This window comes from Monomorium pharaonis, chromosome 10 (genome assembly GCF_013373865.1).
Source record: "Monomorium pharaonis isolate MP-MQ-018 chromosome 10, ASM1337386v2, whole genome shotgun sequence".
Taxonomy (NCBI): Eukaryota; Metazoa; Arthropoda; class Insecta; order Hymenoptera; family Formicidae; genus Monomorium; species Monomorium pharaonis.
Window position 1 is genome coordinate 2844267 of NC_050476.1, and position 14520 is coordinate 2858786.

The 14520-nt window shown below is 41.8% G+C and overlaps 1 protein-coding gene across 6 annotated transcripts in view; it reads right to left on the minus strand.

Annotated features, from left to right (window-relative positions):
* Positions 1–542: 542 nt before the first annotated feature.
* Positions 543–14520, minus strand: part of LOC105833530 (regulator of G-protein signaling 17) — a 53815-nt gene continuing 39837 nt past the window's right edge. Inside the window, exons 1-5 of one of the 6 annotated variants that reach the window (XM_036292686.1) lie at positions 12888–14423; positions 9375–9694; positions 8757–8768; positions 6720–7128; positions 543–4953 (exon numbers count right to left, since the gene is read on the minus strand). In XM_036292686.1, coding sequence (XP_036148579.1) covers positions 4714–4953; positions 6720–7128; positions 8757–8768; positions 9375–9694; positions 12888–12896 — 990 coding nt within the window. In that variant the 5' untranslated portion in view covers positions 12897–14423 and the 3' untranslated portion in view covers positions 543–4713. Of the gene's footprint in view, positions 4954–6719; positions 7129–8756; positions 8769–9371; positions 9695–12887; positions 14424–14520 lie in introns of those variants that run through there. The other 5 variants (XM_012675333.3, XM_036292688.1, XM_036292689.1 and 2 more) reach the window with 5 other exon arrangements.

Below are 14520 nucleotides of genomic sequence, written 5' to 3' on the forward strand. Positions count from 1 at the left end.
ACTGTCGGGAACGAGTTGTTTTTTATCACTACTTCAAAGTTGATAAATTCATCCAGTATGTACAATGTATTTGCTGTAAAAATCGTAATAACTTTTTTAAATATATACTGCAATATACCTTTGATATAGATTATATATTATTAAATTAAATAACTTAATTATTGTTATTAAATAATCAATGCAGATCAGGATGTTAAATTAAAATTGATAGCGTTTTTTGTTCGACTTCTTTTCCCGAGTACTCCTTTAAAATGATTCAATATAACTTAATCTAACGAATAAATTCTTGTTGTCTGCATTTTAAATAAAAGATAAATCTAGATTTGAGAACTTGTAAAATTATGGGACACTTACCTATACACGTTGCGTCGAATAAGTTCACTGATTGCTTTGAAAATAAAAGCCAACATATGCAAAGGTCGGGAGAAATTCATGCACGTTCGCAGCTGTGCTGATGATGGATCTGGCATGCCCTTACCTCTCCGCCCTACATAGATTTTAAGGGAGATTTCCTTGTGAAAAAAGAAGCAGGGGATCGGAAATTTTTGAGAAAATTGTGCGTTTATTAGTGAAGACGACGTTCGAGCAATCTCACCGCTTAATTTCATCGACGATGCCGACGCGAGGCCTCTGGAAGTCGCGTTGAGGTCCTAAATGAACAGCCCTACTAAAGACAGAAGAGGAGAGAACGAAGAGTCTGAGTGTCTTCGACGAAGACATTTAACGTCTATATCACAAAATTTCTATATCACATACATTCTTGCGACTTGCTTGCAAAAGTTTTGCAGCAAACAGAAATCAATGAAACAAAGATTTATAATAATAAATATAATAATAACAATAGAGAGAGAGAGTCGCATAATAGTAATAATAATTATCTATAACAATATATTAACAATGACAATAATAATAAGATAATATTGCATTTACAAGTCCTAAAAGGGACATTTAAGTCTATTTATATCATTGTCGTTCTATCCTCTTCTCTCTTGATCTAATCGCACAATTCTCACTGCTTACGATCTTCACTGTATCACGTTCGTCTTCCGCATCGGTGTCACGCAAGCACGGCGTCGATGCTAGAATTAAGATCGACTTGAGATCTCCACTAGGTACCGTCGTCTTTCGCTTTCGGTCGCGGTGGACGGGCTGTCCTCGCGTCGAACAAAGAATCGAAGATTTAAAAAGACTCACACATCACTCTCTCGCATTCTCTCTCACGGTTTCTCTCGCACGCTCGCATTCGGCACCTATGTGGAACATAGCACATATTTTTCTGTATATTTATATATATATTTTTTTCTCTCTTTATATTTATATATATATATATATATATATTTATATATTTATATTTATAATCATTTTTCTTTTCTTTTCGTTCATTATGCCTATCTATATATTATCTACAGGGCAGTAGCCAAACGCTGACTGACTGAGTGTTGTCGCTTGTGCTATCCGCTCGCGACGATACCGACGACTTCGATTTGACTAGAGAGACGCGCGTTCATATATCGTCTCGCGCTTCCCGATCACGGTGATCAATCTCGGGGTGAGCACGCGCGTCTTTTCTTATGCGTTATGTATAATGGTTGACAATGTCTACCTGTCGCGACGTGTAATACCGATTCTATGTCGCAAATGGAGATCGCGCGGGTGCGCCGCGATGCGCTCGAAATTTTATCGCTCTTTTCTTTGGTCGTTTCATTGAGCGGCGAATGTTACGTACGTCGTTCGCCGATGCGTTCCAGCGAATTCCTGAGAGTATATTGTTTCACGAGGAGGAGGAGAGGGGGGGAATAAAAGAATAAGTACGTAAATAATATGAGCCTCTTGAGCTTGCGAGCTTGCGTCGTTCTCTTCCCCGATCGTGACGCAGAGATCGATCTCACGCGACGTGAGACGAGATGCTAACAGTCGGCGGCAGGTTTACATCTGACATTTATTTGCGCGTGACTTGTGTCTGACATAATTATGAACGCCGGAGGAGCTTCTCCGGGACATTACTTTACATTAAGCTGGCTATTAATCTCTGCATTTAACATTAGTCACGTGAGTTTCTGGCACTTTCCCATATTTCTTCATTGTAGCGTTCCGAGAAGACTCTCTGGTGCTTGCCATTACTCATCATTGTCAAACACAGCGCTATGCACGTACTGCAATAGATCTCAGATGTAAACGGACTATAGGGGATATTCGGGCGACACTTCTGGAAGCGGAAGATAAAACCCCGAGGGCGAAATGAATTGTCCGAGTCGAAGCGCATCGCGGCCGAGAAGAAATCCTGATGGCAAGCGGGCGTCGCGGTGCTAATGACGTTCTAGCTTTCCGATCGCGCATTCCGATTGCTTACAAACGTCAATGACACTCGAATGTTTCGCCGTGTCTGTCTTTTTAAATTTATTTTATTTTAAATATTCCTATTCCATACTTTCCTTGTATCTGAATTAATGTTAAAAGACGCGTCCGCACCGCGACGTCTCGCCGCTTTTCGTCGAGCTTCCGTAAAATTTCTCTCTCTCTTTCTCCCTTTCTCTCTTTTTTCTCCCCGCGTGCCTCCTCTTTCATCACGCTCTCATCACGCATCTACGATGACAGTTCAATTTCGATGCGACAGCCTCGACTTGTCACGCGAGTTCGAGGGACACTTGGTATATTTTTTTCTCGTGTTTAGGCCATTTTCTTCCACGATCGCGCGTTTCCGCGTGACGATGACTAGATTCTACACGAGCGTACGCGCTTTGCGTCAGCGTGGGTATGCGTGTGCGTGTATGTGTGTGTGTGTGTGTGCGTATCTCTGTACACGTATAATGTATGTACGTGCGCGTATCGGTGTAATCATGTGTGCGTATGCATGTGATTCGTGTGGATTGAATGTCATTCTTTTCTTTGGTGATCGTCAGATTAGTTGGCTTCAACGCACATTCGATCTTTGGTGTGTTCTCGCTGGCAGTAGCTCAATATCCGCCATGGGGATGACGCACCAGAAGTGGCGAAGATCCCTGTCCATCGGTAATCCGTAAAAGTGTGATGAGAATCGAACGAATCGAAATACCCTTATGGTTCTCCCCCCCTCCCCTTAAAAAACTTTCCTTTTTCTCTCCCTTTCTCTTTCTCGACACTCTCCACGTTTTTCGTGTGATAAGTACGTACGATATCGCGACCTCGTCCTTTCCGAGGAGAAAACTCGCGGACTACAGATGATTGTAGAAAAGTGCGCGCGATAAAAAATGCATTACGTTACCCTGAAGTTATAGCGGGCTGTATGACGATGTTGACTCGATTCTCCCCCATCCATGGAAGATAAATGTCGCAGAAACGAGAGAGACATAGAGAGACATAGAGGAAAATAGAGAGAAGTAGAGAAAAAGAGAGAGAAAGAGAGATAGAGAAAAGAGAGGAGGGAGGGGAGAGAAAGAGAGCAAACGGTGTAAGTTCGATCTTGAGCAGATTAAACCTATCTTCACGAAGACACGCGACACATTCTCGACGAGTCCTGGCTACGCGCGTTAATCTTAAGATCACAGGAGACAATCGCGATAAAATGCGTCCGGGATCAATTGCGTCCTGAGAGAGGGGATAAGTATGCATTATTCCGCGGAAGTTCAATTCGCGAGCTTGCACAGCTTGTCCTTCCGCGGAAAAATGTGTTCGCGAAATTTCGGTCGAATACATATGACTAGAAATATGTGACGATTATCATGTCATCAACATCAAATGCGTCGAAGAATTACAGTTATGTATAATACGTTGTGAGCATCTCGTTTCGTCGAATAGTATTAAGACTTAAATCCGATAGTCGACCTCTTTCAGTCTGCTTGGCCTCTGGCAAATTGAGTTAGAATCATAGCATTTCACATTTTACATGCGCGAATTTAATTAAAAAAACTAAGAGTACCCAGAATAACTATTCTTTCAAATTTACTTTGATACAAAAGAGGAGAATACTTGGACTATTTATAATAGCTCGTGAAAGACATAAGGTATGTGATTCAAATCGAATTCGCTTTTAAGCCGAGAAGAGCGAAAGAGAAAGGGGAAGCTCGCGAGTCCGAGTCCTATTCAAGTTTTCGAGTTTACAACTACAACGAGGGTAGATCGCGAGGCTCGAAGATCGATGGACACGGGAGGATCGATGGTGTTCGCGTTGGTGTCCGCCATCCCCGTGCGATCGCGTGACCTTCCTTTCTCCGGCTACAATCCACCATCCCATGTGCATGCGCTCTGCGCCGAACCCCTGAAAATGGAACGCCGCGATTTGTAATCTACGCGACCGACCGCGATCGCGATCTCGTCGTTTAGTCCATCGTAATCATTATCATCATCATCATCATCATCATCATTATCATCATCATCATCATCATCATCGGTGTCGTAATGGCTCGCGTGCAATGGCGAGCGCGATTACATGGCCCCGTTGCGCCTTCGCATGGAAGAGCGAATCACTGAACAAGCTCCCGGCTTCCGTGCGAGCAATCTGACGCGACCAGAAAGCTCGTCGTCCACCCGTGGGGATGGAGATTCCCTCCTACGAGGGATCAGCTTCGTCAGCCATGTCCGCTCGGACGATTCCTCGCCTCGACGGTGGCTTTCCGACGAGGAGGGTGTTTCCGAACCCTTACCGAACGGTTCGGCCGATTGTGGCTTTGATGAAGGTGCTTGATTTTAGAGGTCTTGGTCCGCGCTCCCGACGTCTCTGGACCATCACGATCACGATTACGTCGCCCCTCGTTTGCTTTTCGCCTTCCCACTGTGCTCCTGCCCGGTGCTCGGGCTGGGCGAGCCGCTGCTTTGCACTCTGGCCACCCTCCGGTAAATCTCGCTGTTGATAAAACGCGGATACGAGTCCCGATGCATGAGGGTGTAGATTTGCAGCTGTGCCTCGTCGAAGGCATGCGGCGTAGGCTCCAACATGTTGCGATTCACGATTTCCCGCACTCGCGAGTCCAGACTCACCTGCAAACACAAATGACAAGCAAAACATACCAACTAAAATTCTTGTGACAGGTCGTCGGTTACATAACAAAACGAACTGCAACTTATTATATTTAAATTTACGCCACTGCTCACACATGCAATACACTTTTTTTTCTATGAAATAGTAAAATTTAATTATGCAGTGGTTTATCATATCGTACGATGGTTCTCTCTCTGTCTCTTATAAAATATAAAATTTATAATTAAATATAAAAAACTTATAATTACACAATGTTATAGTTCCAATTAATTACATAAATATAATTTTTCAATAACAAAAGATTCGAAGGCTTAAGATAAAATAGATTTTATTTGTTGTAAAATTTGTCTAGAGACTGACATATTAACGCAGCGTTAATATGCCAGTCTTTAGACAAATTTTGCAACAGTTCTTTTTTTATCGCAAAAATAGCAAAGCATCGATATATTCAAAGTTGTAAACAATGATGAAAAAACTTTGCGAGAATTATAGGCCATAATACCGTACGAGGCGCGTACGAGGTACCTTTAGTGCGATCCTTTTTTTACGTTATCTCGTGAAATTATCTGGGTGATTGCAATAATGCACGGACGTGCACTGTACAATTTACCATAATGTTCGAATGGCAAAGGAAGGTTCGTGCATTCGCCCCGTTTGGGTGAATAAGTCGTTAAAAGGGTCACTGGGTTACTAGGTCAGTCGGTTAATATGGAAGAAATCAGTCACGCGCATTCGCAGCTTTTCTCAAACGAAACACTATATTGCAAAAGTATATCCGCTTCAAACTGTATTTAATTTTACTACCTTGTTTTTCTGATTTCTCGTGCGTTCGTACACTCGACTTTTTGCATCCGATAAAACAGCGTAATTAGATAATACATCCAATAACGTTATCGATTCTATCGTCAAAGCTAATAGCTCTGCAAGCTCTGGCAGGAATTATTTTATGTTATGAAATGTGTAAGTGCTTATGATGCATCGCATGGGCTATTCGAAGTAGCAGATACTGATCGCATGACGCTGCATATGCCATTATATTAACTAAATAGATGGTTACGTTAGAAATTGGTTATATATTTCTAGGTTGACGCTATCACTATCTTCGGTCGAATAGTAGAGCAAGTTTTTCCCGGAAAATGAAAACATTTTCTTATATTAAAATGTAGTATACTTTTAAGCGTCACGCACACGTAAAATAGTTATAACTATACATAGTTATAAAATAGTCATAACACAATAGTTACAACATTACATTTTACTACATATATATGTAAGTATATATAATTATGTTCAATTTTATTATATTTGCACAATTTTTATGTATCTAATATGTTACTATTGTATTCTAAAGCGATATATTTATTATTTATATTTATTCCTATCTTATGTTATCATAAGCAAAATGTAATTAAAAGTTACTGTGATTGCGATAAAAAATAAATAGCAAGAAATTTAATCGATTCAAGAGTGCATAATTGCTAAATAAATTTTCAAAAATGTAAAAATATATAAAGAATATAAAAATTCAAGACAAATAATAGTTTTAGATATTACCAGCAGATCCAGTTCACTTGGGAAAAAGTTGATTATACTGAATTATAATTTGAAGTTGTCGCTAGTTGACATTTTATCCAATTGTAAATGTAAATAAGAAATCAGCGGTCATTTACTGGCTGCTCCATAGTGCTTCAATCAAATTACGATTTTCTTATCTTGAATAAGTAATTGTTTTCCCTGCGAGAGAGCCGACAGAGAATTTACTCACTTCCTTTGGCGAAAGTATGGATATGTAATCGTCGTAAATGTAGCGCGCCTTCTCCTCGATCGCCTCGGGATTGCTCTCCCTCTTGAGTTGCTCGCAGGCAAGCCAGAAGGCGATGTTCTCCTCGCTGTACTCGCTCACGAGGAACTCTCTGAAGAGCTTGCGGCCGGCGGCGCTCTTCATCAGTTTGTCGAAAGACGAGCCCCATGCTCGGACCTCCTCCAAGCTACAGCGGTCCAGACCGCCGTCGAGGCCGTCGAGTCCATCGAGACCGTTACCCGCACCTGTACCCGTGAAGTCGGTGACGCTGATGCCACTGCCGTGCTCGCCCGCGACACCGGCGTTGCCCTTTTTCTTGCTCTGATCACCCGCACCACCAGTACCCGTTGAATTACCGCCGACTGCCGCCAAACTGAGACGACAGTGCTTGTTAGAACTGAGCCTCCCGTTATTGTTAACAACATGTAGAATCAGAATGCAGACTAATCGAGACTATCAAATGAATACGTTGATATACGAGTACGTTAATTTTATAAAAAATTACCTCATCGTATTCAAATCACGTTTGAAACATTTATTTTTATTACTTTTGTAGATTTTACTTATTATTGCATACAGTTGAGAGAAATAATTTTAAAAAGTAATTGTATATTTCTTATTGCATAATTACTGTAATCTATTTCACAATTGGAACAGCGGATTCGAATTCTACCGATTAAATTGAAATTTATCACAGATTGTGTCGACGCTGCTGATGTCGATGATCATAAAATCGTGGTAATTATAATGATCGTATAGCGATATTACATAGTGATTTTCCTTGACGAGCATGAAGATGACGGAAGGAACGCGAACAAGAAAGTAATGACAGACAGTTGAGGAGGGAAAGAACAGGGGAGCAGAGAGAGCGAGGGAAGATGTGAGAAATGAATATTAAACTCGTAGCCTCGGGAAATGAAGAGATATAAAATGAGTGGCGAAGGGAGGAGTATAATCCGGCAGACGTGCACAAAAATACAACAAAGTATACAAGTAGGAAATAGGCAACTAACGATCAGGATAGCTAATTTAATCGAGATCGTGGATAACGCAAGATATAGAGACGACGGGCGGCATTGAACCGAGAGAAAATATTAGTCGTGTCAATGACAGGTATATAATCGGGTCATTGGAAGACTGATTCTTTGTGCTTGATGACGCGGCTGTTCTATGGCGTTTGTGAGCCACAACTGCAGAAATAAACGGTTTACATGACTTTGGTCAGTTAGTAAATAATAAAAATGATTGTTTCTATACTGGCTACAGGATCTGAATCGATCAAACCTGCATTTATTTTTAAAAGTTTTTCTACTTGATGAAAATAATATTTAGTAATTTTATGATATTTTTCATGTGCTACAAACATTTGTTGTAAAATTATTGCAAGAGTTTATTTTTTTATCGATTAATTTTACTAACAACTATAAAATATTGTGTATTTATAGCCTTTTTATTTATTAAAATTTTACTTTAACAACAGTGATTTCGTTAAAAAATATTTCTTATTTGTAATAACGCGAAATAATAAAATAGATAATTACTAAAAGATGTAATTTTAGATATGTTATTGTTTCTTAATAAAACTTTCAAATGCTATCGAGAATGCTTTTGCCCCGAGGATTAAGGAAAAATATAACGTTACGTAACATGAAGCAAGTAGAACATTTTATGTGCTAAATAAAAAAAACTATTTATATTTCAAAATACATATTTTTTGAAAAAAATTTTCCACATTTGACGATACAGCCAAGAGTATACAGTCACATATGCCCTCGCGACAAGAATTCCAGAAATGCCATTGCACTTCAGATAGACTCTTTCGGGTCGATGCTAGCCCAGAATGAGTAGTCGCGTATAATCTGCAAAGATGGCTCGCTTAGGAAGGACGCGTGGTATGTGCATAACCCCGTTTCTGTGAGCCGTAATACGTGCATTACGATAGCATCATCATCGACATAACAAACAAGCAGCATTAACGCACACAGTCCGTGGCCTGCTTACCATTTATTCCTACTTGTGGCATGAAACATAGAAAGGCAATATGTAGATACGTCTGCACGGCAATAAATGGATCACACGTGAGAGTTTAAAGACAATGGACCGATATTGTTTCAATAGCGAGGTTCAGTAGATGAAGCAAGCACGAAAATAGCCACACGATAATGATAATAGCGCGTTACTCCTCGTTTCTACCTTACGCTAGCGATGAAAACTCTCCGTGATTGACTTTTCAGCAATTCGTCATCGCGAATATGTAATTATACAGCAGGAGACTAATGTTATTTCGTGCGATTTGGAGATCTACCTTCATGTTCATTAATAATTTGTCCATTGTCATGTAAAACATTGTCCATAATTTAGCAAAAGTTTCGTACATCGATGCGCTGCTCGCTTCAGAAATTTAATCATATGAAGAAAAATAATTTAAATAAAAATCTAAGAGATGACAAGAATAGTTATTCACATTTGATTTTTAAAAAGAAAATTAGCAAGATTTTCAAGTTTGTAAAAAGACAATAAAAAAAGATGTCATTGTTTGAACTTTCATATCCAACAATTTTCTTTAAGATCAGCCGCATCGATGTATGAGATGTGATCGGATAGGATCGATAATACCACGGGCAACTACATGGGCAGCAACAGCACCACCATAGGCAACAGTTGTCCTTCTTCGATCGGCCCGTGAATCCGGCCGCTTGCTGTTGCTGCGACTGCTGTTGCGACGCGGGCGCCTGTTGCTGCTGCTGTTGCTGTTGCGATTGCTGCTGCTGTTGCTGTTGCTGCTGAGACGATTGTTGCGGATTACTATGCTGCATCGTGGACCCCGAGGCCTGACCTTGGCTCTGTGCACGGAGGCGGCAACCACCAGCTACACCTTCGCCGCCTGTTCCGTGACTAACGCTGATCCCCATTGCGGTTGCACCGAGTCCACTCGACATCTGGAAGCGACATTTGCCTTCTAAATCCGCACACCACGTGCGAACGGGCTTATCCCGATGCTAAGAATAGTTTTACTAAATCAGTTCAGGCTTCCGGAACACAATGGACCACTTGTCGGCTTTGTGATTTGTTTACGCAAGGTAGCCGACATAGAATGTTTTAGAAATATAGACTCTCGAATATAGACTAATAATATGAACTTCTTTTATACATCGTGGACACTTATTAATTAAATAATACTTTATACTTATACTAATTATGTATACGAAAATAAGTTATTTTTTAAACATCTGTACAAAATGTAAATGTGTTTAATTTATCACTAAGAAAAAATGTTTTTATCGCGAGTTGAAAGCGATTATAATAATCACTAAAAGTAATTCAGATAAATTTTGAAAAAGAAACAGATTTGTTATACGTGAAATAGATTTCAAATAAGCAACTATCACGAGAATTGTAATCATTCAAGGGGTCGAATTTAAATAGTTCATAAATAATAAATCCTAAGAAGAGAACAGGACAATTTATTCGCATGTGGCAAAGTAATAAAGTTGAGTTTCAGTCAAAATAACCTGGTTATACGATAATTGACACATAAGCTTTCAAAAAGCAACCAATTAATTCGGATACGATTGTCGTACGCTCAGCTGCACGTATCGATTGGCTTGTATTTTCAGCGCGGCCCGGCGATGGCGATATCGAAGTGAGAGATGTAGCCGGAGATTTATTATTCTTCCGTTCGCTGTTCCGTTCGAGGTCTCTGATATTTAAAATTCATGATCGCCAGACGGCTGAGCTGACCGATATTGGATTCACGGAGAAAGTCTAAGGAGAGGATTAAACCCTTAATGCCATATTTAAGAACGCGATCTCAATTCGAAATCACTACGTTTCCGATTGCTTCTCAGTAAGTTTTGACGTTTCTTAATTGCAATTCTGTTCATAAAGTTCTACAGCAAATCAGTAATCTACTTAAATTTCGAATTAATCTTACTTTTTTCTTTTTCTTCTTAAAATTACCAGAAACATTACATGGTGACAATAAATATCAACGAAACTATCGATATTTTATTGTAATGATAAAAGTCAGTATTCTAGAATCAAATATCGCTAAAAATCAGCTGTAATGCATTTCGCGTAATTCGGAATTCTTTTTGCATCTCTTTTCCTATTCCGTTAAACGAAAGAGAAGTGCCTGAAACGAACGAAATTCAGAGCATATGAATTTATTCCAGCATCTAAACCTCGCAAAAATAATCAAGCGCAGCTTGACCATTTTCTTTAACAGTACAAGTGATTCGCGGAATAAAGTTTGAGTCTACGCTTGCAACGTGCAGGACCGCGTGCGGCCCTTTATTTTTACATCGTGTTGTATATCGATGACTCGTTCTCCGAGCGGCCTCGTGTGATAACGACTACATCGGACAGTCGCTTATAGGGGATGTGGGTAGAGGTTGATAAACAGCGGGCACTGTTGTAAAGTGTACACGTGTACCCGTGAGTAAACGTGGTGGTGCATACGAATGAACTACGTGAAGACGAGAAGAAGAGAGAGAAGGATGGGGATAAAAAAATATAGCTACGGAGTAAATTGAAAAGGGAAATCGAAATCGGACAATCGAGATCATAGAGATTGGGAAGGGGAGTGTTGTTTAATCGATTTTATAGCGCGATTAAAATCGGACGCGGATTTACGCGAACGTGGCGATTTAGAGTGGTCAGCAAATAGAAACCGGAAATCGAAGAGACCACGAGCACAAAAACCGCATTTCGAGTTGGCTCGTAAATGCACACCACGCGGTTTGTACACGAGGCGAATTCTAACTCGTATCTCGTCTTCTCGACGACGAAACTTCGATTACGAGATAATATAACGATGCGAATTTCAATAATCTCCCTGCGCGATTTGTTTTGGCAGACATTATGGAAACAAAAGCCATTTGCTTACGTAGAGCATTTTGCGAAATTGAGGAAACATTTTGTGCTAGGTGATTAATTACGAGTTATGAATGTTACACGAGTTAGTTTCAAGATAGTTTAAATATAATAACAAGAATTTATATCATTAAATCACACATATATTCGCAAAAATTAGGAAATTTTTAATAAAATATAATTAAATAAAAATAAATATGTCAAATACATCAAAATAGTATTGTTAATCCATATTTTATAATGTCTCCGAGACGGGAGACATTAAATTTGATAATTAATTAATAATGAGAAAAACAAACTGATAAGTTATTTGCGTTCATTACTTATTATCGGTCCATTTAGTCGTTAACAAACAGAGTAACACTTGTACAGGTATGTGTATTTTGGCACGGTGCGTATTTTGGCAAGAGATGGTCGATATTTTTTAAATATTATTTCGGTAGTTTCCTCGTCGTACCTTCGGCTGCAAATACTGTCACTACGTTTAAAACGATTCTGAAACGGCAATAGTGTTACGCGTAGTTTACGCGTAGCTGCATGTCAACATGTCAATGGCCCAATGGTGTGTTGGCTTCATGCAGCACGCAATCGCGGAGCACGTGCAAGCTGCAACCCTCGTTTTCCTCGCCCCCAAAAGCTTCGCCCAATAATCCCGTAAATTTATTTCGATCGAGGCAAGCGTATGCGCATATCCATATAAATGAATTTGTTATGTTCCTACGTGAACATTGAACGAATGGCAAGCTGTAGGTATTTTGAGCGAGATTCTAACCAGTGATAATAAAGTCCTTGTCCACGTTATTACAGTACGCTATTTCAGAATTAATTTGCAATAATCCAATTCTATACTAGGATAATTTAAGCACGGTTGAATGCAATCGGTTTTCAATATCCAATCCAGCCACAGTCCGGAGGTTGTTTATTTGCATGGAGCTAAATTAGAAAGGGCTTCGTAAACTCCAAAAATTAGGCTGTTAATGACGTTCGAAATATACGTAGGAATTTTTACATTGTTTTAGAGTTTGTAAACCACCATGTGTTTAAACCATCCGTTTCACAGACCACGATGCTCGCCAAGTGTATCATTGCGTTCCATCACGTCACGGTAAATCGCATCGTCACGGCCATCGCGGTTAAACATCCTTCGTGGAAGAGATCAGCGCGACTCCATTACTGTTTCGTGCTGAGTCTTTAATCCTTTCTTAAGGCAAACGCAACACGATTATACATGGAGTACGTTCACGTCTTGACTCTTACCTCTATCATGTTCCATGCGTTCGAAAGCGAGCCCAGCTCGCTTTCCGCGTCTTCGGGATCAACCTAATCGGCGCGTGGCCGGCGACGCGGCGTCGAGATGCGGGGGTGCGGGTGCGGGCACGGCCGCGGGCGCACCGTGCCCGCGTTCGCGAGTGTCCCTTCCGATATGCGATCGTTCCTTTAGCCCGGTCCTCCCGCGGAGCCGCCTCGCCGGGCCTCGCCCGAACCCCGCATGCTCCCAGCGCGCACCAGTGCCCCTCAGTCGAAACCGCGTAACAGCTCAGCCCACGAACCCCTTCACGGACTCGCGGGCGGACACATAGGTACGCGCACCACCGAACAATCAGCCGCCAAGCGGATTCCTCGCCTCGCGATCGGGCGAGGCGCTACTACGTCGATGATGATGGCGACGTCGCTCGACGACACTGTACAACGGACCCCAACGAGTAGAGGGTTACGTCGCCGACGTCGCGCATGATATCTCATCCATTTCCCGTTCTGTTCCGTTTCCCGCTGCTGCCGATTGTCCGTCGTTTTTTTTTCCTCGACGATCCTCTTCGTTAATATCACCCGCGCCGCGATACACCACTGTCACCCTCTCGCGGCGCCCTCCACCCTTCTCTCTTAACGGGACAGCCGCGCGCGCGGATCGACTGGTCGGTCGGCCGAGTCGGAGAGGTAGGAGAGAAAGGGGAGAGAAAGAGAGAGAGAGAGAGAGAGAGAGAGAGAAAGGCGAGAGTGCGCGGATGTGAGAGACCAGCTACAGAGAGGAACAGGAAGTGGAGATTCTTCGTCACCGACGACCCTTACTTTCAAGAATGAGCGCGATACGATCGAGAAAATTTGTCGCGCTCCATAGAGATTCCGCGCGCGATTTCGTATAATCGGACTCGGTAAATCCGCTCGTTCGGTCAACCAAACGGGACCGAATCCTCGAGCTTTAGGACGACGTCGTTGATCAACGATGTTGATGATGGTGAGGATGTCGCACGCGATTGACTCATCACATTCTTCAATTTAATTTAAAGGCGCGGCTGCGTCACGCATGCTTCTCGAGCCAGCGTCGATCTCACGTCGACATCTCTTTTCTTCTGACCTGGGTGGCCGTACGCGATGCCGCATTCAGTTTTCGTTCCCCTTTGCGTTTGACGGAATTATAAATAGTTAGAAGATGTTGCGCGAGGCGCTGGTGCGGCCAAGCTTAAATGTTTCCTGGCTGCTGCCGTTGGCTCGGATCGTTGCTGATGTTACCGCTGCGTTTGCCTATGTTCTTGATGCTGTTGATCGCGCTGACAGGCACCCGTTTCGCGCACCTTGCACGCGCGAGCGCGGAAGGCGCAAGGAAGAGAGAGATGGATAGGGAAGTGAGAAAGAGAAAGATAGGGAGAGAAGAGGGAAGATGATGAAAGGGAACAGAGAGAGAAAGAGAATGTTAGCGTATTTAGCTGAGCAGAAGGAGAGGAGCGTTGAAAGTAAGAGCGTGAGATAGTGGGAAGACAAATGAGGCAAAGAGAGATAGAGAGGGGGGAGGGAGGAAGAGAGGGAGGGGAGAGAGAGAGAGAGAGAGAGAGAGAGAGAGAGAGAGAGAGAGAGAGAGAGAGAGAGAGAGAGAGAGAGAGAGAGAGAGAGGGAG